General features: G+C 40.8%; 1 protein-coding gene across 1 annotated transcript in view; it reads left to right on the plus strand.

Annotated features, from left to right (window-relative positions):
* Positions 1–1085: 1085 nt before the first annotated feature.
* Positions 1086–26655, plus strand: part of TMTC3 (transmembrane O-mannosyltransferase targeting cadherins 3) — a 50530-nt gene continuing 24960 nt past the window's right edge. The window contains exons 1-8 of the mRNA XM_032789155.2: positions 1086–1118; positions 8930–9057; positions 11145–11361; positions 13546–13764; positions 18094–18193; positions 19059–19174; positions 23057–23229; positions 24990–25242. Coding sequence (XP_032645046.1) covers positions 11173–11361; positions 13546–13764; positions 18094–18193; positions 19059–19174; positions 23057–23229; positions 24990–25242 — 1050 coding nt within the window. The 5' untranslated portion in view covers positions 1086–1118; positions 8930–9057; positions 11145–11172. The remainder of the gene's footprint in view (positions 1119–8929; positions 9058–11144; positions 11362–13545; positions 13765–18093; positions 18194–19058; positions 19175–23056; positions 23230–24989; positions 25243–26655) is intronic.

Consider the following 26655-nt stretch of genomic DNA (forward strand, 5'->3'; position numbering starts at 1 on the left):
AGGAGTGATGTAAGGTAACCACTAAGTTAAGATGCACTGGTTCTGGAAGCAGCAATCTGTGAGTAATGCAAGTGCCCCGGGACCTGGGGCTGACACTAGGAGATGCACAAGGGCTTGAGGGAGCTAGCACAATAAAGGCTCCTAAGGTTAAGGACAAGTGTAGTAACCCGGGTACCCGAGAAGCATCACATCATAGAGACCTAATGGCTTCGCACTTTCTATTTGCCAGGAACGTTTTTAAAGGCTTGACACGCACCCCGTGGTTCCCTCACACGCCCACAGACCATGGCTGTGGATCTTCCCATCAGCGTGTGCCAGCCCACGCAGGCAGTCTCCGCTCGCACACAGCTCCCCTGGCAAGAGCCGTGCCCTTGTCCACGCGGACAGGCCCGTCCCGGTGCGTGGCCGCGGTCTCTGCAGGAAGCAGTGCGCTCTCCCACCCGACCACAGCCCGGGCCCCGTGGATGGGAACGTGGGGAAAAGACGGGGACGCCGCTATCCCCCAACTGGCGCCCAGGACCACCGGCGTCTCCCCCCGTGCCCGGCAGCTCGCCTCCCCGTGCCGCCCCATCCCCCCACTGCCGCGCTCGCTGCCCCACCCCTGTGCGTGGAAAGCTACTGCGGGCAACGGCTGCTGCTAAGCGACGCCATCAAACATTGCTCTGCGGCCGCGCTCAGCCAGAGCAGGGAGGATGCCGGATACGCGCAAACCCCGGTCGACTCAAACTCCGCGGGGACTACAAGCCCAGCGTGCACACGGACCCGCGGAGACTACCACTCCGCATGCAACGCGCCACAAAGGGCGAGGACGGCCTCTCAATGGCACATAAGACCACGCTGTCCAAGGAGGAATCCGCCAAGCCTAAATCCAAGACTACTTTCCCAGCATGCCATGCAGCCTCGCCGAGACTACAGGTCCCAGTGCTCAGGCTACCTCAAACCAGCCGGTAGCTGGGACCTGTAGTCTGGAGGGTAAGTCCCGGCATCCTTCGGGCAGCGCTGGCTCTGCGCTTGCGTAGCGCAGAAGGGCGCGTCCCCGCTATCCATAGTACGGCTCGCTGGCCGCGGACGAGTTATGGCATTGACAGTAGGGAACGCGCGTTATCCCACGGCGCCAGGTAGGGAAAGCGCTGCGCGGGCGGGGCGATGGGGGCGCGGGCTGGGACCCTCCAGGCCCATGGGGGAGAGGAGTCGGCGGGGTGGGTGATGCGCCGCGGTCACCGGCCGGGAGAGGGCTGCTCCCCCTCGTGCCGCGACGTGCTCGCCCCGCACCCTCCCTGCGGCTCCCTGCGCGCCCCTTGCCGCCCCGCGGTGGGCAGCGCGGCGGGCCCAGCCTCAGAGCCGGCCCTGCTTTGAGTCTTGCCTCAGAGCCGGCTGCGAGGGCTGTACCCCCACGGGTCCGGGTCCTTCCCAGCCTGCCTCAACCGTAGACCCCCTTCCCGCCCGCAGACCAGGGGTCTGCTCCGGCCCCCTAATGATCTCTCCCCACAGCTCCGCACCCCGGAAGAGGCTGCATTGCAGTGCCGGTGCCCACATATAACCGGCATGCTGTGACTGGGCGCTCCTTGGGACAGGGGCCAGTTTCTTGAGTTGTGCAGTGCCTGGCCCAGCAGCGATCTCCTGCCTCAATACAAATAAGCTATAGAAAACATTAGGATATTCAAAACAAGAAAAAACCCAGTAGCATGTAGCCCTTAAAGCTGAGTTTTCTCATTATTGTTCCTGCCTTGCAAGTGTAGCTGTTAGTTTTTCCTTATTCTTCATTGAATGTACTGCTGCATTTTGATGCTCAATCATGCCTGGAACATTTTAGGTTATTTGACTCTCCCTATGTGCATACATGCCTCATCCTGATTGTAACCCTTCTCATCCTGGAGGGAGTGCTCAAATTCTGTTATAGCTTTCTCAGAAGTCACTTTCACTTTTTTCTAAGCATAAAGTTGCAGGTAACTAATCCCAGTTTAAACAAAAGCAATGCTTAGGCCATGTCTACAGTACAGCAGCTATGGCAGCACAGTTACAGCACTGTAGCTGTGCCACTGTAGTGCTGTAGAGTAGGCATTTCGTATGTCAACAGGAAGGATTTGTCCATCAGTGGAGTTAATCCACCTCTGAGGGAGGTGGTACCTATGTCTGCTTCGATTGACCTTAAGAATGTAGAAAAATTCTTAATGACATCGCAAAGGGTGCACAGTTTTTCACAAACCTGAGGGATATAGCTATGTAGATCTAATTTTTAGGTGTATACTAAGTCTTATTTAGCTGGGTGGGGGCAGAAATCCAGAGAAGACTGTAACAAACATCACAGTAACTTAACTAAGTTAAGTGAGTTGGCATCATGATGGCAAATGACATTGTGTGTAGGTAAATGCAAAATAATGCATACTGAAAAGAAATATCAAAGTACTCATATGCCTTAGAGCAGTGGTTCTCAAACTAGGGCTGCCACTTGTTCAGTGAAAGTTCCTAGCAGGCTGGGCCGGTTTGTTTACCTGCCACGTCTGCAGGTTTGGCCAATCCAGGCCAATGGGGGTCGAAGGAAGTGGCGCGGGCCTAGCGAAGTGCTGGCCACCTTTCCTGCAGCCACCATTGGCTTGAAGCGGCAAACTGCAGCCAGTGGGAGCCGTGATTGACTGAACCTGCAGACGCAGCAGGTAAAGCAACTGGCCCACCAAAGGCTTTCCCTGAACAAGCATCAGCCCTAGTTTGAGAACCACTGCCCTACAGGGTTCTGAGCCCACTATCCATTCCTGTGGGAATACTGTGTCAAAAAAAATTTAAAATTCTGCAACTGAAATTAAAAATTCTGCACGCCAACCAAACTGTAGAACAGACTTTCTTTGAAGATTAGAAATGCTGGTTTATAGAGCTTTCTAGTTGGTACGGGGCCGGATAACACAGCTTTTATTGTATAAGGAACAGAGTGGAGAATCCTACAGCAAATATCCCATATATCTAGATGTTGCCTCATCTAGTAAATTATAGTACTGGTCCCTCAGTTTCAAAAAGAATATTGTAGACTGAGAGAGGGTTTGGAGAAAGGTAAAGAAACTATCAGAAGGATGGAAAAAACTGTTATGAGAGATTGGAAAGACTAGGAGTGATTACCTCAGAAAGGAGCTAAACAAGAAGGAATAGGATAAAGTATACAAAATAATGAATGGTACAGAGAAGGTGAACTGGAAGCTTTCGTTCTCCATGTCTCATCATACAGTGAAAAGTGGGGCAGTCTGTGAAATTAAAAACACCAAATTTAAAACTAATAAATGCAACATATAATTAAACTGGTGGAACTTGTAGCCACAGGCTGTTGTTGAAACCAAAGGCTTAGAAGAGCTCTGCTTCTTTTGGAAAGAATTAAAGTTAGTAACTGTTTATTATTAATGTTTTCAGTTGAGAGCTTCTGAAAGAAATCAATGAAATTAGAATATATCTGAACCCTCAAATATTGAGTAGATGTAAACTATATGTAATGTTTTTCAGGAGTTAAAACTCCAGCACAAAAACTTGCTACAGATTACTTAACAGTCCTCGTGTCTGTGGAATTTTAATGGAGACCTATTCTTGTCAGGTTCCCACACAGTTTTGAAAAACGCTGAGTGACTCAAACTTGTATTCACCTATGTAAAAGTGTGTCTGGTGCTGGACCATGAACTGTTCTTAATGCACTTGTGTGCTGGAATTACTTTACCATCTTTACACAAAACTTGAAAAGGTTTAGCAGTAAAGTATTCTGGGAATAATATAAAAGACATGCTATACAAGACTTATACACTATATACAAGACTTGCACAATGTAAATGTATTTCCCTTCTACCATTTGCATAGAGAATAACAAAAGGTGTAAAATAGTAAATGTGTGAATAAAGTAGTAAATGGTACAAAACCAGCAGAAGAGAAATATTCAGTCCACTTCCAGTTGTATAAAATTGGTTCTCAATTAATTAAAGGTCTATCCGATCAATATAAGCCCAATCTTTTTTTCTGCAAGATTCCATAGTAGGAACGATGTTGCAGAGAGCTTGCTTCTCACAGAATTGCAAACTGTGAATGGCTGTACCATACTTAAAGTTACAATAGCATTTCTATCTAAACATGAATTTTCTAACTTCTCCACACAGGTAATCTGATCAACTTGAAAACTGACATGCAAATTCAGGCTAGTGTGTATTGGTTTAAATTTCGGGCTGTTTGGTCTAGGGGTTCCTGAATACACTCTAAAGTCCTACTCCTTATTCCCCTTATGGCCTGTTTTTCTAAATTCAATTTTCTTAACCATTTTTGTTAGGATGGAGGGGGGAATATCTGTGGGCAACAACCAAATGAAATTTTATCACTGTCTTTCCCCTATTAATATCTGATGTTCACTACAAAGGATAACTTGTGAAATCTTATAAAAATGTTGTTCAACTTTATTTCTGTTTCTAGAGTACTATGCCAGAACGTTGTTGTAGCATAAAATGCTAGCACTATACATGGAGGTAATTGAGACCCCCTGCACACAAAATACCCACTAGTTTAGGGGAAAGTGCCCTGGGTGAGAGCCAGAAGACCATAAATTAAAGTCTTCTCTTTAACTGGCAATATTTCTTTGCCTCTCACGATTCTTATTGGTCAATACCTCATATTCTCTGCTTCGGATAGACAACTATCATATCCCCACTTATCTTACCAGTAAGATAACTGAGATTGTGTCAGGTCTCTGTGGATAGTGCAGGGAATAGACTCTAGGTCCTTAAGGTATAAGACTCAAGTCTTCCTCATTCAGCCACCCTGGCTTTTGAAATGACTGTATCAAATGTCAGTGCTTACCGAGTCTGTCAGTAACAACTGCCCTAACAACTAGATCAGCAATTCTCAAATTGTGGGTCCTGGGCTGGCTTAGACTTGCCGGGGCCCAATCCCGAGAGCTTCTGCTTTGGCTTCTCAGCCTGGGGCACTGGGGCTTTGGCTCTTTTTCTCCCCTACCCCTACCCTGGTGATGGGGCTTGGGGGGGCTCAGGCTCTGGTCCTGCCCCCTCCTGGGGTCCTGTAGTAATGTTTCTTGGCTGAAGGGGGTCACGGTGCAATGAAGTTTGAGAACTCCTGCACTAGTCTACAGTTCCTTTATCGAACTAAGACTAGAACCCTGGGATCCTGATTCCAAACATTCTAATGATGTCTTGCAAAAAAGTTTTGCAATGTATTTGGAAGGTGTGTTAGCTCCAGGGGTAGAAGATTGTGGCGTGAATTTGAAGGTCTCTAATGTTGAGGTGAGTCAGTATAATTAGTGTATTGGAATTTCTGTCTTGCCCGTCAGTTTTCAGTTTATAAATCATCGCATTAATTCTCCTTAATTCACCAAAAAAGTCAAATGGCCTTGGTCTCACAAAGGTAGGCTTTGACCTGACAAAGGTTTCACAAGGTAACTTCTCACAGAGCCAGAAACATAATCCATGTTCTTCAGATAGCAGAACCTACTCATCCACTAAGGGTACGTTGATAAGGTAGTTTTTACCCTCATAGCCTGAGCCCCGCAAGTGTGAGTTAGCTGATCCAGGCCAACCACAGCTGTGCTGTGTGGGTCTTTTATTTCAGTGTAGACATACTCTTAGTTACATTGCCTTTACAAAGACCTGTGAGAGACACGTGTTTGCCTGGCAAATAATGGTACATAATGACATTTCTGTATTATGAATGAGAGAAGGAACTGTAGGAAAAAGGGTTGATAGACTGGAGATTAGAAATGGGTTTTCTCCTGTGCTCTGCAACAGACATTTAATGTGATGGTGGGCAAATCACTTAAATCGGGATTTTCAGAGGTGACCTCTAAATTTGGCCATAATCTCCCTTCTCTAAAATGGACGTCACGATATTTCCCTCCCTCACAGAGGTATTGTGCAAATAAATATGGTAATATTGAAGATACAAAACAACCAGGAGCCATGCAAGGAGAAATGAATGGGAAGAAGGGCTCAGCACTCAGAGTTGTATTAGGAGTTCCAGTAATATTGGGAGGATTGGAACAGGGTTGGGGTTAGTGGGCTGATCACCTTGGATTTTTGCTATGTAAGAGGAGGAGGGCAAGGCCCAAGGGGACATAGAGTGAGCTGGGGATCCAGGGGTCAATGTTGGGCCAAGCCTTCTGTGTAAAGAGCTATCCCCAGTGAACTTGGCTGAGTGCAGGCCTGACTCAAGTGCTGTGCTTGTGTGACATTGCCCAGCGTACAACCTGAAATGCTGTATCTCCTTAGTTCTCCAGCCTGGGATGCCTTCTACAAAGTTTTGCTAGTGAACAGTAAAACCCCTCTAAGCTCTGCTCACTCCTTAATTCACCAAAAAAGTCAAATGGCTTTGGCCTCACAAAGGTAGGCTTCGGCCTGACAAAGGTTTCACAAGGTAACTTCTCACAGAGCCAGAAACATAATCCATATTCTTCAGATAGCAGAACCTACTCATCCACTAAGGGTATGTTGACACATACTTCCTTCTCTTACATAGCAAAAAAGGAGCATGCAAAGTCACTCCCAGCTGAATACATGAATGCTGTGCCGAGCCATCTATGAATAGATACAGGGCGACACCCTCATATCCCTTGGTCCCAGCCTTGCCCCCCAGAAATGTGCATCTTGTACTGTTCAGTAGCCCACTGGATGGTACAAGCTCATATTTAGTCCATCATTCAAACAATGGGTAATGAATATGCACCAGCCCTCTTGACCTGAATAGAGATGACTTTTTTTTGTTTTACACTCTCCCCTACTAGCAAATGGTTGCTTCAACAATTAATAGTTTTCTAAAACCTGTTGTCAGTCTTTTGTTGTCTCTGAGGAGCTAGTCATGTTGTAATTCTGAGGAATACCCAGAATCTCAGCAACAACATATAATAAAATCTCATGGATTTACACACACTTACAATTTAACAGAACAATGATCTTCTGCAGATTGAGTTTTCAAATGATACCTCACAAGGCATACTTTGTACAAAATATATCATAATCATATAAATGTTGTGTATATATGAGGTACTGGATTTTACGTGGGGTACACAATGTCACAGCTTGGTGTAACATTTTAAAATTGCAAATAACTGGGCTACTTCTTTAAGCGATACCATTTGTTTGTTAGCTCTCTCTAGCAGTGGCTCTTTCACCAGTGTCGAAGAGTAATGGTCATTGGTAACCGGTAACCAAACAACCTCCTTAAAACAAAGTATTATTTATTTAGAAAAAAAGCTTTTAAGAGAACACAGATATTAAAACAAAACAGACTTTGCACATGTCTAGTTTACCAGTTGTCTAACCATCTGTGCTGCTTGCTTGGAGTGCTCAGGATTGAGTCATTTTGTTATGCCCCCGCCCCCCTTTCATCCTCTCCTTTGCTTCCAGTGAGAGAGAAAAAGATGCTTGTATGTAACTAAGTTTCAGGTCCTTGACACTAACTTTTTGTATCCCCAGAGTTCATTGTTTTGTCCCCAGAGTCAGAATGATGCCTGTGGTTTATTCCCTGTTGTGCTGTCTCCACATTGCCTTCATATCCTCATATTGATATCCAGGGCCGGCTGCAGGCCCTAGTGTGCCAAGTGCATGCTTGGGGCGGCATGCTGCTGGGGGCGCTCTGCCGGTTGCCGGGAGGGCGGCAGGCGGCTCTGGTGGACCTCCCACAGGCGTGCCTGCGGAGGGTCTGCTGGTCCCACGGCTCCAGTGGACCTCCTGCAGGCGTGCCTGTGGATGCTCCACCGGAGCCGCAGGACCGGTGAGCGGCAGAGCGCCCCCCGCGGCGTGCCGCTGTGCTTGGGGTGGCGAAATGACTAGAGCCTGCCCTGCTGATATCATATGCAAGCAGTCTTCCATTGTGTTGGCTGATAACACTTGTTTTCCATGTGAATATATATCCCTTATCTGGCCAAAACCTGTTTTTCAACTCTGCCTGGGATACAGGCTCTAACACATATTTTCAGTATGTATTAACAGCTCCTTAAATTTCAATTGAATGAACATCTTGCAACAGTTATGAGGACCAGTATATCATGAGCTTTTATTCGAGAACACACATTACTTTTTTTGCATAAATACTATGAAAGCAATGTGTTAGGTGTAGTGAATTTATCAGGCCTGAAACGAGTTGCTGCTAGAGAACAGTGTACCCTTTGCTAATTGGCAGTGAGGTGTTTGTAGGCTCACACCGTGTTCCACATTGGGATCGTGGTGGGTCTAAGCTTCCTATAGACTCCCCAAGACCCTTAGGGGTTGGCTGGCGTTGTCTGTTCCCTAATTCACAAACCATTTTTTTTTTCTCCAGCTTCATCTGCTTAGTTCTTGGATAAACACCACCCTTCCATAAGGGCAGGTCATCCCTGGCAGTGCTTTAATGTGACTTGTGTAGTCATGGCATAGCGCTCTTTTGAAAAAAACAAAAACAAAAAAAACCCACCTCCACGAGGGGCATAGCTACCAGTGCTGGGAGCACTGTCTACACTGGCACTTTACAATGCTGAAACGTACAACTCTCAGGGGGGTGTTTTTTCACACCTCTGAGTGAAACAGTTGCAGCACTGTAAAGTGCCAGTGTAGACAAGCCCTAAGAGCAGGTCACTTTTTAACTGTTTATTGCTCTTTGATCTGTTAGGTCCCAGCCTCCGCAAAACAGCTGTGTCACTTTGACCTGTAATTGCCCTCTTGTTTGTTCTTCCCTACAGGCCCCTGCTAATCTAGAACAATATATTCATACAGGAAAGTCTTATAACCCAGTATGCAGTAACTTCACCTCACTGACCAAGTCTCATCAATATTAATAAAATAATTACTTCACAGTATTCTTAGATTATTGCATAGCAATTTATTGACTGTTTCTAGTGCTTGATGAGTTTACCAGACAGCTGTGGAAGATGAAATTGAAAGGGGGGTTCAGTTTTAGTATTTTCCCTAAATATCATTTTTCATCTTTATAGAAAATTCCCATAAGCATGCAGTAAGTGTGATCAAGATTAATACCAACAGTTTGAAAAAAAAAAATTAAGTTCACTTCTTCATGAGCTTTCTACTGAGAATGCAGATAAACGAAGTGTCCACTTCAATAGTAAGTTAACTTTTTTATTATTACAAATCATTACTTTCTTCACTTGCAGTTGAACATCCAAGGTACTTAACTGAAGCACTTACGTTTTATATAAAACGTTTCCTGTATATTTCAGAAGGTTGTGTTTATACGATTAGATTTCTATTTAGTAGCTGTTTTGCGGAAACAAAATTATATTAAAAATGCAGTTTTAAAATTCTACAAAAACATGAACAGTACAGTCTATGCCATTAGGGTATGCTGCGAGTGCCCTCTTACTTGTGATTAGGATTTGAGAGCACTAGAGTTTTACAGTTCTGTTATTTATACTAGAACTGTCAAACGATTTAAAAAAATTGCAATTAATCGTGAGATTAAAAAAACTCATGATTAATCCGTTTGAATCATGCTATTAAACAATATTAGAATACCAGTGTAAATTTATTATGTGTATTTTGGATGTTTTTTACATTTTCAGATATATTGATTTCAATTTCAACACAGTACAAAATGTACAGTGCTCACTATCTCATTTTTATTACAGATATTTGCATTGTAAACAAGATAGACAAAAGAAATAGTGTTTTTCAGTTCACCTCATACAAGTACTATAGTGCAATCTCTTTATGAAAGTGCAACTTACAAATGTAAAATTATTGGTTTTTTTACATAACTGCACTCAAAAACAAAACACACTTTAGAGCCTACAAGTCGAAGCTTGAAGTGGCATATGAATGTTTAGCATATCTGGCACATAAATACCTTGCAAAGCAGGCTACAACAGTGCTATGCAAATGTCTGTTCTCACTTTCAGGTGATATAAATAAAAAGCAGGCAGCATTATCTTCTGGAAATGTAAACGAGCTTGATTGTCTTAGCAATTGGCTGAACAGGAAGTAGAACAGAGTGGACTTGTTTGAGGTGAATTGAAAAATACTATTTTTTACAGTGCATATATTTGTAATAAAAAATAATATAAAGTGAGCACTGTACACTTTGCATTGTGTTGTAATTGAAATCAAATGTATTTGAAAATGTAGAAAAACAACCAAAATATTTATAATAAATTTAAATTGGTATTCTCTTAATGTTTAACAGTGCAACTAATACTGTGACTGATCATCACTTTTTTAATTTAATTAGTTTTGCATTAATTGAATGAATGAATTTGTGATTAATTGATAGCCTTAATCTATACCATTCATAGGGCAGTGTTCTGACTACAAGTGTCTCTGGCAGCAAGGCTTATGGTATGTGATGGCCACTTTTGAGTTTTTTGTAAATTGAAATAAGTAAATGAAACACAGCAGAACAGAGGGTTTTTTGGACGTAAGCCTTCATGAAGGGGAGAAAGTTTAGTCACGCCATTTTTGTTAATATTAGGTTTTGTAAAATTTGTTTTGAAAACCTCAGTTTTAAGCTTAAATTTATTACCGTGACCTCGTGTGTATAAATTTAGCTTTGAATGAATTTAGTTTTGTACTGTTTATACCAGGGGTCGGCAACCTATGGCACGTGTGCCAAAGACGGCACGTGAGCTAATTTTTAATGGCACGCTGCTGCCTGCTGGCACTCTGGCAGGCAGCAGCATGCCATTAAAAATCCAGCCCAGCTCAGCCCACTCTTCTCTGCCCTCCGCTCCCCCTACCCCTACTCCCGCTTCCTGTCTGGGGTTCTGGCTGCTGGACCCTTGCCAGCCGGGGTCCCGGCCGCAGGCCCCGCTCAGCCAGCTGCCAGCCTAGGTGAACAGAGCCCCAGACCAGCAGTAGGCTGAGCGGGCTTGTAGCATAAGATCAACATTTTAATTTAATTTTAAGCGTCTTAAACATTTTGAAAACCTTGTTTATTTTACAATGCAACATTTTAGTTATATTTAGACTTAGAGAGAGAGAGACCTTCTAAAAACATTAAAATGTGTTTCTGGCACGCAAAACCTTAAATTAAAGTGAATAAATGAAGACTTGGCACACCACTTCTGAAAGGTTGCTGACCCGTGGTTTGTCTTTTTAATATGGATTGTTCTAAATCTATGTTCAACAGATACAGTTGAAATAAACTAAAATTGAAATCAACAAAATTTGTGTTCATGAAACTGTCCATTTTTCCAGATTTAATCCATGAAAGCTCGTGAAAAAGATGGCTGATGTTAGCCTGAAGGAAGCAGCACTGATAGTAGGTGTGGTGGCAGCCTGTTACTGGAACAGTCTCTTCTGTGGCTTTGTTTTTGATGATGTTTCAGCAATTCTGGACAACAAAGACTTGCATCCTTCTACTCCTTTAAAAAATCTGTTTCAGAATGACTTCTGGGGGACTCCTATGTCTGAGGTAAATTGGTCATAAGATCTGTTTAGTCTCAGAAATATTGTAAGTTCTTTAAAGTTCCACTTCTTATGTTCTCCTTTATCATTTCATTTTTGCAGAATAGTTTGTTCAATAGTTGGTAAATAATATCAATTTCTAATCTGTGTTTGTTTTATAAACTCATTTGGTTAATCAACAGCCTCTTGCAACAAAATATAAACTAGGCCGGTATCGCATATAATGCTTTTGTCCATCCAGTCTTATTTTTTATATTAGAACTTATAGTATCTGAACACTACCCAAGAATTAAAAACAATAACAAAAAACCCTAATAGTAGACTGTTCTATAGAAACTGGAAGAAAAGATGGTCTTGTGGTTCATGCAGTTGCCTAGTACTTGGGGGAGATGAGTTCCCAAACTTTACCTTGGTCAAATCACTTCATCTCCCTAGATGAAATCCTGGCAAAACTCCTTTTGACTTCATTGGGGCAAGGATTTCACAATCTGTACCTCACTTCCAAATATTTCCCAACCTCACATGAAAAATTCATTAATCTTTTGGAGGCACTCATTACTAAATGGAGAGAGGGGGACATATAAGTACTGAGATAAGCCTCTATACGCAGTCTGTTATATCCTCAGGTCTGATATTAGACATTCTGATTAGCAGAAATACAGAGATTAAATAAAATATGTGCTTGCATATATTCACAGCTAAAATCATCTGCTGAAAAGTAAATGGTCTCACATATGCAAAACTGCCAAGCTCTGTTTAATTGTAATGTAAACCTAACAGTTAAGTATTGAATTTTTTTCAGTTTGAGAGAAATTCCAAGAACTATTACAACACTTTAACCATTAGGAATGTGCTTTACTAGTAAACAAATCTACTCTCATTATTGGTTTAATTACCTCTGATATAGTCTCACTGTTTTACAATACATAATGACTGTACTCTGAAATAAAACCAAATTTCAGATACATCAAATGTTTACCTATGTTAATTAGTCAGTTAATTAATTAGTTTCCCTATATTTGTTTTACAGATCACTCAACAATTTAAGAAATGTCAGTACAATCCATGTATTTCTTAATGAATATTAATTTATTTTTCTTAGTTTGATAACTTCCTAAGATTTAGTATCACAAGAATAAAATAAAATGCCATAAAAATAGTTTGGAAACACTTCCACATATTTTAAAATATATTTTTATGGCTGTGATATTATATTGTTTTAAGAAACATTCTTCTGGCTATATAGCCATGAAATAGGATTTGGGACTTCTTACTAGCTGGCAGTGTTAGAATATAATACTGAAGATGTATTTGTGATTTCTGGTGCCTATATTAATAGCGATCGAAGTACCCTTTCAAGGAAGAGTTATATTAATATCCTACTTATTGTGACTTCACAGTCTTATGTCAGTCCACACTCATTTCATATCTAAGGAAAATTCTCTTTATAATGACATGTGGCAACACTACTAACTCCCAGTAATCTAGAAAGAGTTCTGCCCAAACTGTACATTCAGAATATCTAAATTGTAAGACTTATTTATCAATTAAACAGAATAATAATCTTTGCGAAACTATGCTAATCATTTCATCTCAAATACTTCTTATTTAAAAATGTGTATGTTTTTAAGACATACCAGACTGGAATGGTGTAAATAGCCTGGATGATAATGAGTAAAATAATACACATTTTATTATCACTTTTCTGATTAAATCAGCTTTCAGTACACATTGTATAATTCAGAAGTGTGCTCATGAAGGCCAAATAAGAACCTAGATAGATACAAACTTTGCTCATATCAAACTAATACATGTATTAAAGAGTTGAATTTTATTTTTATATTTTTGACCATTTTTATTAGTGCTTTATCTAATAGAGCACCAGCTATGGTAAGTAGTGGATCAGACAGTATACTTGAAAAATATACAATACCCATTTGGAAGCTGGGGAAATGATCAAAATTAACTCTTTACATTTTTTCTATCCTCCTTAATTCTCCCTGGAATTTTAAATGATTGTCAGTCTCTACTTTTTGCTCCTAACTGCTGTGTGGTGCTGCTCTGTGCTGTTAACCAACTGGTGTGTTCATCTTAGGTAGATGCACTTCAGTAGTGGTAAAAATACTTGTGTATAGTTTAAATTCAATTAGTGTAAATTGATGATTATTATGGTTTATTTATTTCCCTGTAGGAGAGGAGTCATAAGTCATACCGACCGCTTACTGTCCTCACGTTTCGTTTAAACTACTTGTTCAGTGAGTTAAATGCCGTTTCTTATCACCTCCTAAATCTGGTTTTTCATGCGGTGGTTTGCATAGTCTTCCTTAAGGTCTGTAAGCTTTTTCTGGACAACAGGAGCAGTGTCATTGCATCCTTGCTGTTTGCAGTGCACCCAATACACACTGAAGCGGTAGGTAAACCTGAGAAGGGCATTTTTCATTCATTAACATTTTCAGCTCAATTTAATTTTATATGTCTATATGGTGTGTATGTGTGTTAGTATATTGTAGTCTCTAAAAGTATTTATGATACTTTTTCTTATACCTCAGCAGTATAAAGTCAAACGCATTTTAACAGTGAGGATTTAATATGGCGTTTGCTATTGTGCAAGCAAAGTTTCACAGTTTAAATCTGTCCCAATTCAGATTTTGTGGCTTGCGTTAAATTGCTTTTATGATCTCAATCCAATTCATAGTGGACAAGTAGCTGCATTGCAAAACTAATAATTCAACACAATTCAAAAGAATTAGAAATAATTGACAATACACAAAAGTCAAGGATGATCCAGCTCCTGTTTTGTCTTTTTGTTTAAACAAAGTTGTGGAAGCTTTTCCTGGAGCTGGTTAGCTTAGCTCACAGAATGAATGAACTTCTGGCTCTTCCTAATAATTCATTTTACACTAAATTCTACAAGGATTAGGTAGTGCTATGGTTACACTTTAAGTCCCTTCTGAAAGTGGTAATGGAGTTCCACTCCTGTTACACCAGTTATCCTGCCAACCTTTTTTCATTACTGTACAGCCATCCCAATAAGGCCTTTTTCCACAAGTTTGATGTGAAAATATCTGTATGTTTTATCTGGAACATTCACTAGAGCCCTAAGGAACATAGTGGTTGTCATACTAGATCAAACTTTTGGTCCATCTAGTCCGGTGTCCTGGTTTTGACAGTGACCAGTACTGGAAACTTGAGAAAGATGCAAGAATTTCCATAATAGACAGTTAGGGTATACTCTGTCCATACAGGATATTCTTCCTAAACTTCTGACTGTTTCAGACTCGCCATCTGTCTTGTTTGACACCAAAACAATAAACTTAATTATTGCCAAGAATACCTTGTCTACAGGGCTTTTTGATTGTATTTTTACTGCTTCAGCCAAGCAGACTTGTAGCTTGGAAATGTCACAACTCAATTCTTTTTGGAACGGAGCAGCTCTGGTTAGCTCGCATCAGATCTGTTTCTACCCCAGAGATTTGTAAAGCAGCTACATGGTATTTTCTGTACGTTTCCCAGTGCATCTTTGCATAGATTGGGTTTCCATCCAGGATGACGCTGTTCACAAACCTGTTCCTCAGACACTCCTAATCCCAAGATTTGTATTTGTCTCCGGAATTCTCTTTAAGTTGCCCACTTCTGAAAATTTTCTGAATATATCTCAGTCCTCCACAACTTTTTCAGTTGTAAAGGAGTTATCTTTCATATACACCAAAAAGAGAAACTAGTCCTGTTTTTTACCTTTTAAGAGAGGGGCTCTCAAACTGGGGGTTGGGACCCCTCCGGGGGTCACAAGGTTATTACAGGGGAGGTCACGAGCTGTCAGCCTGCACCCCAACCCTGCTTTGCCTCCAGCATTTATAATAGTGTTAAATATGTAAAAAAGTGTTTTTAATTGATAAGGGTGGTTGCACACAGAGGCTTGCTATGTGAAAGGGGTCACCAGTACAGTAACTCCTTACTTAACGTTGTAGTTATGTTCCTGAAAAATGTGACTTTAAGCGAAACGACGTTAATCCAATTTCCCCATAAGAATTAATGTAAATGAGGGGGTTAAGTTCCAGGGAAATTTTTTTCATCAGACAAAAGACCGTATTTTATTTTTATACACATGCACACGCAGTATGAGTTTTAAACAAACAATTTACTGCTGGTACACAGTGATGATGATTGTGAAGCTTGGTTGAGGTGGAGGGATCAGAGGGTTGGATATTTCCCGAAGAATGTCTTACTGCTGAATGGTGAACTAGCAATTGGCTGAGCCCTCAATGGTTAACTGTCACACTCTACAAGGCAGCAGGAATGGAGGGAGGAGAGACAGCATCCCAGACAGAGAGAGACACCCTGTGTGTGAGAGAGAGATGTGCATTTCCCGGACCCTACTCTTAAGTATACTGCCTTGTTAATTAGATCAGCTTGCTGAGACTGTAGCTGCTGCCAGCAAGCTCCCTCCATCCTGAGCCCTGTCATGTGTCCCAGCTGCTCTGTGGAAGATGGGGTAAGCGGGGTACAGGAGCAGGAGGGAGGGGGACACCCTGACAGCCCCCCTTTTCCTCCCCTCCCCCACACACAGCAAGCAGGAGTCTTGGGGAGCAGCTCCAAGGCAGAGGGCAGGAGAAGCACATGGCAGTAGGGGGAGAGACAGCTGAGCTGCTGGCAATTGATAGCCTGCTGGGCAGCTGCTGCACAGGGAATTTACGGGAGTGGGGAGCTGATAGGGGGGCTGCCAGTCCACCCTGGTTCCAAGTCCCCACCAGCTAGTTGCAACGTGCTGCTCTTCCTGCAAGGAGTGGACAAAGCAGGTGGCTGCCAAAGTTAGAAGGGAGCATTGCACAACTTTAAACAAGCATGCTCCCTAATTGATCAGCAGCAAAACAACATTAACCAGGACAACTTTAAGTGAGGAGTTACTGTACAAAAGTTTGAGAATCAGTGTTTTAAGACATGGTTAGATTTGATTTTTCTCTTGTTAATCTTTTTATTTCTTATTTTAGAGATGTTATCTTTAGCTTTAGGGCCCAAGAGTGGGAAGCATATGTTTGGGGAAAATAATACTTGTTCTCCAAACATAGATCTCTGCATCACCACTCAACAATTTCCCTTAGAATTTGAAAACGAGTATTTAGAATATTTTTACCTTATTTTTAATTGTTTTTTTTATTTGAGTCACCATTACATGCTTTTCAAAGGAAGGTATCTTATTAAGTGTCTCAGACTTCCAAAAATTTAAAGACCAGGGAGTTCTTGTCCAGTCTTGTACTTCCAAGCTGTCACAGATCCAGAGATCTGGAACAGTGCCTGAGAGGACTCATTTAGAATGTTAACCCCCTTTAGGATCACACTCTCACTGGGGTAAACTCCTTGGCTTCGCCACCTCCTGCGATCAAACCCTGGAACTTTCTGCACACCCAAAGGGAACAATATATCCCCCAACTTCCTTAGATTGGAATGACTCTCAGGCAGCACTGTCAAAGCAGAAGGGTTTATTAGATGCCTGGAACAGAGTGTAGAAAGTTCTTAGGTAGCATCGAGGATAGAAAGTTACAACAGAGTCTGGTTCAGTCCTGACCCTCCAGAGCCTCCTCTGCAATTGCCCCAGTCGAGAAGCATGTTTCCTGCTTCCAGTAGTCCAGACTATACTCAAGGGCACCTCCTCCATTCTTTGTTCTCATTCCTGGACAAAAACAGGTCACCTGGTCATCCTCCTTGGCTCTTTGTTCTCCCGCTGGCCAGAACTAACTGGCTTCCTGCAGAGAGGGGGTCAGCAATCCCAGGTCTTCCATTGCTAGGCACTGAATGTCTGGGCCACTGTCTTGTGGGTTCATCATGGGTGTGAGGCCCCAGACAACCAGGTGTCAATTCCACCTGCATTGCTACAAAGAATAAGCCACCTTTTACCACCGTCTAGCCAACCATGCAGCACTTAGGGGAAACCGAGGTGCACGCAGAATTCATACAGAATATTAAGAAAAATTCCCACTTCATCACACAAGCACAAACCCAAGAGTAGCAATGCAGAGAGGCATATTTCTGAGAAAAAGAATTACCAGTAAGTAGTTAATTTTATTTTCTCCGTCCTTTTATTAATTAATGTAAAGATTGACTTACCTCTCATCTGTACAGAAGCAGCTACTCGTTTTAGTTCTGTTTGGCTAATAGTTTCTATTAGTGGTTCATGACTTGACCAAGTCACTCTATCTGTAATTTTATCACTTTATTTCATTGCTGATGTAATACATTTTCTTTATCTTGCCTATTTATACACCCTTCTACAATGTACAGAGAAGATGTCTGTACCTTGTTTTAAAGTTATATTATAAAATTACAGTACCAATAAATTTAGGGTAAGGGTCATACTACTCTCATACTGCACAGTGAACTTTCATTGAAATCATATTGTATGTTCTTTGCAAGGGTTAGTCATAGTAAATACTCAGGTAATTTAATTAGATTGTACATGAGTAATTGCAGACATTTGCCACATGAGGGCACTTGAGGACTGTATATGTAATTATGAGAAACTGGTGGAAGCAGTTAAGCCACAGTCTGATCTCAGATATATGGGTGAAGTTCTAAGTGAACTCAACAGGAGTTGCACTTACATACCTGAGGAAGATTCAGGCCCTAATTTTTTTTTTTTGTCTTGTTTAGTTCTATCACTGGCTTCTAATTTCTGTAATATGAGCAATTTTCAAGACGTAATTCTGTTCAGAAGTTAAGTGTTAACTTTTTTTCCCCTCATCAGGTAACTGGAGTGGTTGGCAGAGCAGAGCTTTTATCATCTATCTTTTTTCTAGCTGCTTTTTTGTCATACACCAAATCTAAAGGGCCAGACAATACCATAGGTAAATACCTAACATCATATATACATAACTGTTTTGATTTTACTATATTGGTTTCAGGTAGTGAAATATAAACATAAATATTCTGGTTAACCACTTAGTCTTAAAGAGAGTCACCTTAATTCATACTGCTGGTGCCTTGATAATAACATAAATAATACTTGGTACTATAAAGTGCCTTTTGTCTGAGGACTTCTGAGTGCTTTACAGTCATTAACTTAAACCATTCAACTCTCTAGTAAAAAGGGTTACTATTATTTTCATTTTTATAGAGGAGCGTGTACTGGTGTACATAGGCTAATTGACTCTCCAAAGTCAGTGACAGATTTGGAAGTAGAACTTAGGAGTTAAGAATCAGTCCCCTGTTCTAACGGATGCAACACTTGGAAATTTATGAAAATATTGCTTAGAGCAGTGGTTTCCAACCTTTTTTCCTTTGCGGTCCCCTAAAAAATTTCAAATGGAAGTGCAGACCCTTCTGGAAATCTTAGGAAGTGGGGTCCACAGATCACAAGTTGAAAACCATTGGCTTAGAGATACAGGCATAAAAAGAAATTTTTGGAAAGCTAATAAAATTTTTCTTTTCATTTTTCTATTTGGAATATTTATACAAGTCTTCACACTTTTTTATCACATATTTCAACTTCAAAGAGACGATTGAGAAACTGATAAGGTACTTAATGTAAAGTGAGGCAAAGACAGAACAGGTGGTAAATGTGTAGATAAACTGCAACCTAATAGGGATCTTGCTGAAACACTGGCAAGTGAAAACTGTAGATAGTTAATTTTAATTAGTCAAATTATGTTGTTCACATGGTTGTCCTGTAAAATAGTGTGTTTTTATAATGTCTGTCCTTTTACGTTGCAGTGTGGACTCCAATTGCAGTGACAGTGTGTCTAGTAGCCGTTGCAACATTGTGCAAAGAACAAGGAATAACAGTGGTGGGGATATGCTGTGTCTATGAAGTATTTATAGCTCAAGGGGTAAGTTGCTGTAAAAATTTCCATTGTAACTATTTCCTTTGTCAAGCAGATCTGCAGTATTTTTGTAGGAGTTTTAAATAACCATCACATTCTTGTGTGCTGAGTATTTTGTCTGCTGAAGCAAACTGTATTTTTGTGATCTTGGAAAAAAATGCGTATGTTCCCTCAATGTATCATGTAAATACCTACTAACACAGGTTCTTCTGTATGCAGACAAAGATATTAGCAAAAATGGAAATACGTTAAAATTTGACATCTCTTTAATTTGAATACAGACTGATGCTTGCAAAGGCCAAAACTATGTATATAATGTGGTTAAAGTGAAGGGCACATAAAATTGATTTACCATTTAATTTAATTTAATTTTTTTTTCTTTTAATTTCTTCACATGAAATTAGAGAAGGTGCTTTCAATGGAGACTTTTCCATCAGATGTTAATCCACTGGAGTTTCACATTTGACTCAATTAGCATTTAGATTTTTGTGAAATCTCATCCTTCTGTAAAGGCTCTAAAGTCAGTTTCTAAATAAAATATATTTTAAAATGTAAGGTTTCATTTTATCCCTTGACAGTTAAAATTTGACTTGTCCATAGTTTAATATTAACTTTCTTTTGTCAAGAGAGGTTGATATTCCTAGCAATTAAAATAATGTTTTTTTTCTTGACATATCTTTCAGTATTATACTTTGTATAGTTTAAATATATATAATTTTAAGAAATTTTATTTTTAGAAGTTACGTGCCAAAACTGCAAAAATATTAGCCAAAATAAAAAGAAATTGTCAGTCACAAGCATTCAAGTTTACATTTTCAACTTTGTGCCTGCAAAACTTTGCATGTGTGTTTTGTGTATGCAGTTTATGCATGTGTCTTTTGACCTGTTCCTATCTTTGAAATTTTGGTCTAGAATTTCTATACTAATTCGGTAGTATTTGTTTATACAGTGGATGCCATTTAATAGCAAGCCTGATTTTTAACAACTTCTTTAACAGCGGTTTTCCAGGAACCCATCCCATGCCATTGACATTAATGTTAATATAGGTTAATGGGATTCAGATATTGGCAATGGCATGCTTTTTGAAAACTCTTTTTGAAAGAAAGCCCTGCCTGCAGACAGGTTTGCGGGGGTGCAGCCAGGGAACACACATCCTAGCACTTCTTTCCTTGGCTGCAGCCCTGCAAACTTTCTTGCCCACAGGGATCACACAGGAGGCAATGGGCTGTGGCACCCACATTTCCTGCCCAAAGCAGAAGCCCTGCCAGAGTCCTGGGGGTGCGGACTGGGTGAGGAGGCAGTGGACAAGATGGTTGCAGGGAGGGTGGGCCTGCAGCCTGGATGCCAGGGCTTTTCACAGGGCATTTGGGGCTCAAAGCTCAACAGTACCTCTCCCCACTGTCGTCCTGCACTGGCTGGCCCACAGCCTCCCCTCCTTGTGGAAAGTGCTAGGCTGCAGACCCCCTTCATGCTGCTGCCTTGCCCCCAGACAGGTTTGTGGGGCTGCAGCCAGGGAAGGCACCTCACAGTGCTTCATTACTGCAGATCTTCGCACACCTGCTTTCACTTATGGGTAACTGCTAAATAATTGCAACAATTTGCTGGCAACCAAGGGGTTGCTAATAAGCAGAATCTACTGTATTTTCATTATTTTGTCATGGGTGATCCTCATATGCCCTGTTGGAGCCCAGTGTGGCACTGCAGATGTGCTCCACCTTAATTTCCCCAGCTGGGCCAGTAGTAGATTCACTCTTAACAGCCCAGAGCCAGGAGAAGCCAACATCATAACAAAACAGCATGTCCCCTTTTAATAAGGTTTGAGGACAGAAGCAATTACAATACACAGTTCATAAGGCCTTCGCCTCAGGGCCCTGGTTCAGAGCTAGCTCCCTATATTAAAGTCCACAAAACAAAGACTCTGAGTTTGGTTAGGCTGATCTCCTAGATCAGGGGTGGGCAAACTTTTTGGCCCATGGACCACATCTGGGTGTGGAAATTGTCTAGTGCACCATGAAAGCTCACAAAATTGAGGTTTAGAATGTGGGAGGGGGTGAGGGCTCTATCTGGGGTCACGGGCTCTGTGGTGGGGCTGAGGGGTAGGAGGTGCAGGAGGGTGCACTGTGCTGGGACCAAGGGGTTTAGAGGGTGGGAGGGGGATCATGGTTGGGGTATAGGAGGGGGTCGGGGTGCAGGCTCCGGGTGGTGCTTACCTCAAGCAGCTCCCAGAAGCAGTGGCATGTCCCCCCCTCTGGTTCCTACGCAGAGGCGAAGCCAGGAAGCTCTGCATGCTGCCCCATCCACAGCTGCTGCCCCTGCAGCTCCCATTGGCCACAGTTCCCAGCTGCCCCATGCGTAGGAGCCAGAGCAGGGACATGTCTCTGCTTTGGGGAGCCATGTGAAGCCACAGCACACGTGGAGCAGGGCAAGCCCCAGACTCTGCTCCGAAAATGTCTGAAGATCTGGTTGTGGCCCCTGGGCAGTAGTTTGCCCACCCCATCCTAGATCCTGAAAGAGAAACTAAGCTCAGCTTGGCTTCTACTGCCCTTTGTCCTATTCAATTTTCTGTTCCTGTATAAATAGCCTAGCTGTAGGGGCAGGACCTTCTTAATTATATAGCAAGCTGTCCACGACTGTCCCTTAAGAAAGCAGTATATTTTTTCATGGTCTATAAAAGTTTTTATTGAAACCCAATACAAAAATCTTACACTCAAAGTAAGGGAATGCTCACACAGCCTTAATTCTATCCACTTGCACATACGTATTACAATAGTCTAGTTATAATCCATATTATTTTTTAAATAATAAAATAGAATATACTGATTTTTTTCTATAATCTTATACCTTGATGAAACATCTTGGAGCATACCGTTTTATGCCTGATTTCATTGAATTTATTTATATGAAAAATATACAGAGTTTACTTAGTATCTGTTTATGCAACAATGTATTAGTGAGAATTTGTTGACATATGTGGGCCATCTGAATTCATTGCTGAGTTTTATAGTTCATTGCCTAAGCCCTTGAATTGCACCGAAAGAAAGCTAGCTGCTCTTTGAAAAGAAAATGTATACTCGTGCATAGCTGCTGGTAAAATTAATAAATTCCATAAAGAGAAGAAAACTCCTTATTCAAAAAGTTTGTCAATAAAAATGTATGGGACTGTAATGACAGTGAAAATGGTGTTAATGTAAAAGAACAAAACAAAATGTATCTAAAATTGTCATAAAAATTCTGTTTGAGAATGGAGTCGTCATGTAATATGACTGTCTTTATGCAGATTTAAGGCTGCACATGATACCTTAACTTTTGGTATTTTTTTGACTTCGGGGATTGATTTTTTTTTTTTTTTTAAAGAGAAAACAGAAAGGAATTTCATTCCTTTAGAACTTAAAAGCTTTGCTGTCTTGACAAAAAACTACTGTGTGTGTTGTTTTTTAACTTCATAATCTGAAACTGACTAGACACTTCTGGAATGTTCCATACATCATCAGTACAGTTAGTTGTTAGCCTCAGTGAGGCCTACTTCTATGTAATATTAAAAGCTGTTTGACTTTGCAAGAATTTTTTCATAATGGGCGGGAAAGTGTTTCTCCCCCTTTACTCTCACACACTTTTGTATACAAAAACAGGTGAAATATTTTTGCTCTCATTTCTTTAAAATAAAAATAAGTTACTTTGGGCAGAGACAAACCATGTGAAAAACACTTGGGTGTTCTTGTTAAAAATTAAAGCTTTCAAAAGTTGTTAGTTACTGGCCCAATCAGGCAACCTTAACTTTAGCAGGCACTGACAGTCCCTCTAGAATAAAGTTCGTATTGGTAAAGTATAGTGAATGTGATTAAACATGACTGCACTGTCTGATAAACTACATCTTGTTCTGTTTTCTAGTATACTTTGCCTACTCTGTTGGATGCTGCCATGCAGATTCTACGAGGAAAATGCAATATTCCTTATTCTATGCTCCAAACACTATTAAAGCTTATTGTTCTGATGTTCAGTACACTGCTCCTTGTTGTAGTCAGAGTCCAAGTCATTCAGTCTCAGCTTCCAGTGTTTACCAGGTAAAAAACAAAAATTAATTCAATGGGAAAGTTTGTTTTAGTATTTTAAAAGGTTGTAATAAATCAAACTGACCTCATTAAGTCACAATTAAAAATGGCTACAAAATACTTTAGGTAGTGTTTAGATTTAACTTACTTTAATATTATCTTGGAATTCTCATACAGTCTTATATTTATCTGTGATAAATCACCTATTATGTTACAGCAATAACTACAGTTGTTGAGCACCAGTTAAATAGCAGTGGCCAGTGAGCACTCATTAATGGTAAGAACATTTGGTCACTAGTATATTCAGACTTGTAGGCAGAAGGTGAAAGCCTTCATTAATGAAGCATTTTCACTATATATAGTAGCAGTGTGTATCTAACAAACATCACACACAAATAATTTAGTGTTTACAGTAAGTAAAACTGCAGTCCTTCGGTTCTAATACTACTCTCCATATGGATGTCTGATTTATATAGCATCAGTATTTGAAATGTATAAAGCCTCCTGTATCATCTAAAATAGCTAGAAAAAGCAATTATTTCATGTTTAGATGAGAAACTATATTTAGTAATGCATTTATTAAAAGAATAAGGTAATGGAAGCTGTGGTTTCATTTGAGAACTCAATATGAAGTAATCTGAATAAATTAAATGATTAAGAATATTTAAAATCTAATTTTCAATGTTTAGGCTGCATCTTTGTATATCAGACCCGATCCTCCAACTGCTTAGCCCACATGCTTAATTTTAACCTCAGTGGGATTATTCGCATGTTCAATATTAAACACATTAGTCCCATCTTGTTGGAAAAAATGGGTGCGTTAGCATAATGTGACTGAAAAGTCCCATGAGGATGCAAGGTAACAGATTTGAAGCACTGTAAGCTGGTTGTGTTTTAGTCTAGATTTATAATATTGTGTAAGTACATATTTATCAGCAGCTATCACTGCTTCAAACATATTAGCCTCCACTTTCTTATTTCGTACTAATTTGCCTGTATTTAGACTACAAACTTGAGTTTTTCTCTTGTAAACGTGTTAGTGTACTAATATTTCAGTTTGAAAAGAAACATAGTTCAAAACTACATGTGTTGTTGCAATCAAAACAAAATAATGGAGGAAAATAATGAAAGATAATGCTGTTTGGTGAAACCTGAGATACTTGTCACTCATTATATAGATGCCATTCTTCAAGATACTGGTTCTTTATTGTGGCCAGACTTTAGAAGACACGTACTCTTTACTATTAATTTCATTGCTCTTACTATTCATAAATTTGGAATTTTGTCATTCTTGTGAGTGATATGTAAATGTAGTATACTAGCATTTTCCCTTGGAAATTAGGTCTGAATACTTAATTATGGCCAAAGACTGTTCACAACAAGAGTTTTAAAAGTAGTCTCTGTACTCCCTCTGTGCTAAGCTAGTTGTGTAGCATCTCTGCCCTCTGAAGAAACTTAGAGCAGCCTCAGGCCTGCTCTAACTTATGCCATCTGCCAATGGTCCTCAGGAGCTGATATGGCAAGTGTTTACGGAAGCCCCAGCCAATTCCCCTTTCCATAGCCATGCACATTATAAATGCAACAAAGATAAGATGGCTTGGTAGTTCCTAATTCATCTTGATCCTGCTGCAGGAGTCCCCCACATAAGAGATGTTTTAGGTCCAGCATCTGACAGTGGTGTTGTGCAAAGTGACTGCATTGCAGTGCAGAGTCTAAGCTGTAACTTTTTTTCAACTAAAAGGTCCTTTTCTTTTTCTTCTCTTCCTACTTAGGTTTGATAACCCAGCTGCTGTAAGTCCACCTCCTGCAAGGCAACTGACTTTCAACTACCTCCTCCCTGTAAATGCTTGGCTTCTTCTAAATCCCTCAGAGCTATGCTGTGATTGGACAATGGGAACTATTCCACTTGTGGAGTCTTTCCTAGATATAAGAAATATTGCCACCATTACGTTTTTTTGCTTTTTGGGATCTTTGATTGTCTTCAGTCTCCGATACCCTGGGGATTCCTCCAAGACTGTATTGATGGTAGGAATAATGCATGTTTTTAGTCTTTTTGTTTACAGTGAAGTAGCCTATTCTGAAAGTAGCGGAAAACTCCTGAGGTTCCATTAGCTGTTCCTTACATCAATTTCAGCATCATTTTTAAGAAACAAAAGACTTCCCCTGGTAAGGAATCTTGAACATTGAGACTCCATAGTTCCAGAGAAAATAATCAAGTTCAGAGAAAAAAAGGATTAATAGAATTTTCACCACAAATAGTCAGTTAAATAGTGCTAGCTTTTAAAGAGACCTTTTTATTTCTAGTGTTTAAAATGTCTGCTTCACTGATTGAAACATCTCTTTTTATAATAGAATGTTCACTGCAAGTCTCCGCATGTATCACAGCTATATACACATGTTTTTTAATCCTTTTAGCTGTTAGATTTCATGCCAAAGAATCAGTGTCAAAGTGCCTGGAGCCCAGTTTACTAGAAAATGGGGATGCATTACTATATATTAGATACAATTATCCCTCAAATACTGTAACATGTAAACCAGGGGTCGGCAACCTTTCAGAAGTGGTGTGCCGAGTCTTCATTTATTCAGTCTGATTTAAGGTTTTGCGTGCCAGTAACACATTTTAACGTTTTTAGAAGGTCTCTTTCTAATAAGTCTAATATAGATGAAGCTCTGGACGATGAATGTCCTGAAGCAGAGCGCAAGAACCATGGACAGAACTCAAGCAGACAGAAGTGCCAGGCTAAGACAAAGACCCTGCATGGATCTACCCATCGACAGATTAGCTGAGGTGGCTGACATATGCAATCCTAGCCAGTTGGAGTGATCGAAGACAGCTAGACTGATATGAGCACAGAACAGACTGAGCACCAGATCCATTGGAATGCAGGGGTTATCCACACTAGAGAGACCAAGGGCAGTGTCGGACCTAGAGACAGTCCAACACATTATGCTAGTGGCAGGAGTAAATAGCAGGCAGGCGCACCGAACGAACCAAGTCGCTGCGATGTGTACAGGAAACATCTGCACTAGCGTATAGGGCTAGACCCCCCAGAACAGCGAGGGGGATTGGACCGCAGAAGTGGGAGAATAGGCAGGGCTAGATTCTGTGGGACTTCAGATCAGACACGGCGTACTGCAATCGGCAACCAACATCGTTGGTAATAGACAAGAGAACCAGAAAAGACAGCGGTGTGTGATAGATTATAGCAGTGCCAAGTGACGAGCAAAATCAGGAAGAAGAATATGAGAAACGGAGAAGTACCAGGGCCTGAAAGAGGAACTAAGAGAGGTATGAAATGAAGCCAAGTGCTCCAGTGTGGTAGGAGCCACTCGCGGCTGTACCCCTAAGCTGGGTGCAGTCGCTCCAAACAAGATCCCAGATAGAACATGATCAGAGCTCTCTGATCCAAGATAGAGTGTCAGTGCTATGGATGACAT

Source organism: Chelonoidis abingdonii, chromosome 1 (assembly GCF_003597395.2).
Source record: "Chelonoidis abingdonii isolate Lonesome George chromosome 1, CheloAbing_2.0, whole genome shotgun sequence".
NCBI classification, from domain to species: domain Eukaryota; kingdom Metazoa; phylum Chordata; order Testudines; family Testudinidae; genus Chelonoidis; species Chelonoidis abingdonii.